Source organism: Hipposideros armiger, unplaced genomic scaffold, assembly GCF_001890085.2.
Source record: "Hipposideros armiger isolate ML-2016 unplaced genomic scaffold, ASM189008v1 scaffold_283, whole genome shotgun sequence".
In the NCBI taxonomy this organism is placed as follows: domain Eukaryota; kingdom Metazoa; phylum Chordata; class Mammalia; order Chiroptera; family Hipposideridae; genus Hipposideros; species Hipposideros armiger.
The window spans coordinates 2,169,432-2,172,682 of record NW_017731633.1 but is presented as its reverse complement, the minus strand read 5'-3'; the positions used below and the strand labels follow the sequence as shown (position 1 = coordinate 2,172,682).

Below are 3,251 nucleotides of genomic sequence, written 5' to 3'. Positions count from 1 at the left end.
ACCATACACAGTTATTACAATATTGACTATATTCTCTATGCTATACTTTACATCCCCGTGACTATTTTGTGACTTCCAATTTGTATTTCTTAATCCCTTCACCCTTTTCACTCAGCCCCCCAATCCCCGTCCCATCTGGCAACCATCAGTTTGTTCTCTGTAACAAAACAGACACTTTCCATTTTCACAGAAGACCGAAGATTGCGTTTTCCCAGCTAGAGCTGAAACACCTGATAAACTGAAGTAGCATTTTAAGATGCTTAACCATAAAGTTGGGAGGACTATAGGTGGAGCTGGGCCCCTTGTTAACGCTATAATCCTGATTTCCCGTTTATCCTTATGGTAATTTCTGGGGGAGGGATCATAATAAAGGGACTAGCCATCTTGGAACCGGGGTCTTTTGCTGCATGTGAGCTGCCGGTTGCAGCCCCTGTAGGATGTGTGTGTTCTCGCACTGTAGTGGCGGTTTTCGTTTCTTGTTCCTTTTCCTGAATAAACCGTTTCTTTTGTGGATTTTCGCCAGTCAACAAGGTCCTCCACGATCTAAACCAGGAAGTGAGCCTCCAATTCGGTCCTCCCTCTGCCTCAGAGTCCTGAACTCAGCCCCTCCTCCCTCAGCCCCAGGAATCCTGTGCCGAGCCCCTCCTCTCTTGAACTCCATAGTCCAGGACCCCAGCCCTCGCCTCCGCCAGAACCTGAGTCCAGCCTTCCCGAGGTTCAGCCTCTAACTCTGCGCCACGCGCGCGCTTTCCTAGAACACCCGCTGTCAATCTCAGCTCTGGCCCCGCCTCTCATTCTGCGGCTGGGACTTCGTCTAGGTCGGCCCCGCCCCTTCAGCCACAGCTCCAGCCGCTGCTGCGCTGGCAATTCCGGTTGCTTCCCTTTCTGGCCCCGCCCCCACTCGGGGGGGGTCCTTCCCTTTCACAGCCCGCCTTTGGGGCCATCCACAGAATTGCCTGACGCTCAAGACAGAACAACGGGCTCTGTATTTCCTTGATTATTTTTCTCCGCCTCCAGGGACAATGTCTCTTTGCCTTTTCAGGAAGATTTAATAGAAACAGACACTGTTCCCTTCCCCAAGCGCCAAAGCTCTGTTTCCAGAACCAGCGCGTATACTAGATGCTTCGGGGCGGAGCCCGGACTAGCAAAGGGCGGGCCTTGCGAGCGGCGCGCGCTATAAAATAGGACGCGAGGCACCCCGCGCACGCCTGGGAGCAAGTAAGTGTTGTTTGTGGTCTTAACTTTTTGGCTTCTTTAGGTTTGTGTGGTGGGGCTTTGAGATCTGGGCCGCGCGCGTGATGAGGTGCCCCAGGCTGTGGCGGCGACCACTTTGTCGCGTGGATGGGGTCACGGCCTTTGTAAAGGCCTGGCGCGCGCTCGGAGGCGATCCTGGGGGTTCCCCGCAAGGTGGGGGTGGCGACCGCAGAGAGTGGTGGCTCTCTAGGGGTGCTCAGGGTTGGGAGGACTCCTGCCGCCGAAGCGAACGGGCTGTCCCTCCTTTGTCTGTACAGGCTGCGCCATTTCTGCTGCCTACGTCGCAGGCCTCCGCCATTTTGTCCATCTTTCTTGGTGGGCGGGATGGGGAGGGCGCGTGTGATATTGAGATTTTCCAGAGATTTTTCCACCCGGTGCTAGCTACACATGCTTTCCTCAGGACATTGCTCTTGTTGCTTCAATTCTAGGCGGCTGGCATATTTTGCAACATAGAACACAAGAGTCGGGGGGGACGTAGCGACAGGATCTCAGAGGTCGCCAAGGAAGAAGTGGGAATGGGGTTTCAAGTGAATTACTGGGTTGTTTCTGAGAAGTAGATAGGAATGGTCTTAGGAGAAAGCAAACGGGGCCTTTCACCTTCAGGAGTCGTTTTGACACGGTCATTCCAAATATCAGTTATGTTAAACGTTAGTTTTGGGCTAATGGGTCCTTCAGGTCTCCTTGGACATAGGTTGCCTGGCTTTTGAGCAGTGCTACGCCCCTGACAAGGAGCCCAGGCTGTAGGCGGTGAGCTGATTTCCTGTCTCCCCACTACGACCCATCAAGAATTACCTCTGGCTGAATTCCTTCAGGCAACCTACAAAACCGTTCACTTTATCCTATCTGTTGCCATGTCCAAAGGGAAGGATTTTTCTCATCCATTCGTGATCGACACGTTGACTTTCATCATTGCCCCATGTATTTCTTTCATGCCCTTTGTTACTTTTTATTATTGAAATCTTCAAACATACAGGAAATAGGCATAANGGGATAAGTGCTATGAAGAGAAACGAAGGGGGTGAGGGAGACCAAGGGAAGGAGGATGTCTGTGATATAGAACGAAGGGGTGGGGCTCTATGCTCAGGTGACATCTGAGCAGAGACATGACTAAAGAGAGGAAGAGAATCATGGGGTTAGATTAGGGGAAAGAGTTCCAGGCAGAAGGAACAACAAATGCAAAATTCCTGAGGTACAAATGTCCTTGGAGGTTGCAGGAAGACCAGGGAAACCAATGTGCTAGTGGATAGCCTGAGCAAGGGAGAGAGACAGGAAGGAGAGGGAGCAGAAGTCAGATCACTCTCGGCCTTGTGGCCACAGTGAGGACTTGGCTTTACTCAGTGTGAGAACAGTGTAGGAAATGCTTAATTTTCTTAAGAGAGGAGTTTGCATCTCTTCCTTTCACTATAGACCACAGGCTTCATGGAGGAGGATCCCAACTAGTAGGAAGAAAAAAACCCAAATGACCAGGGGGACTAGCTAAACAAACAGTGTTCTATTCACACAAGGGAATACATGTGTGTGTATCGCCATAAAGTAAATAATTTTGAACCCTGAGAAAAAAGACACCTAGTGAGGGCCAGCCGAGTGGTGCGTTGGTTAGGAGTTGGCTTGTGACGCCAGCTCTGAGCAGCAGGGCGCCGGCTCGGATCCCACATATGAGGGCCAGTGACACTGCGTCCTCTATGGCTAAGATGGTGAACAACAGCTCGACCTGGAGCTGGGCTGCCATGAGTCGCCGGCATAGGCTGCAGTGGGGCTGGCTGGCAGTGGGCATGAGGTTTCGTGAGCCACTGTGAGCGGCGTCCAATGGCTGGCAAGCAACTGCCTCACCCGGGAAGAGCACAATGATAATACCAACATGGGCCTGTGAAGTGGGTGTGACGTCCTCCACAACTAGACTGAAGAACAAAAGGACAGCAACTTGTCTGTTCCCCTTCCCCAATTCCCCAATGCTGTTCCCTTCCCACAATTCTCCAATAAAATCTTTAAAAAAAAAA

General features: G+C 51.6%; 1 protein-coding gene across 3 annotated transcripts in view; it reads left to right on the top strand.

Moving 5' to 3' along the window:
* Positions 1-958: 958 nt before the first annotated feature.
* The window catches only part of LOC109390969 (Friend virus susceptibility protein 1-like), a 9,404-nt gene continuing 7,111 nt past the window's right edge, over positions 959-3,251 (top strand). The window contains exon 1 of one of the 3 annotated variants that reach the window (XM_019658118.1): positions 959-1,218. Coding sequence is in view for 1 of the 3 variants with exons in the window: in XM_019658116.1 (XP_019513661.1) it covers positions 1,299-1,407 (109 nt within the window). In the remaining 2 variants the exon portion in view is untranslated. The other 2 variants (XM_019658117.1, XM_019658116.1) reach the window with 2 other exon arrangements.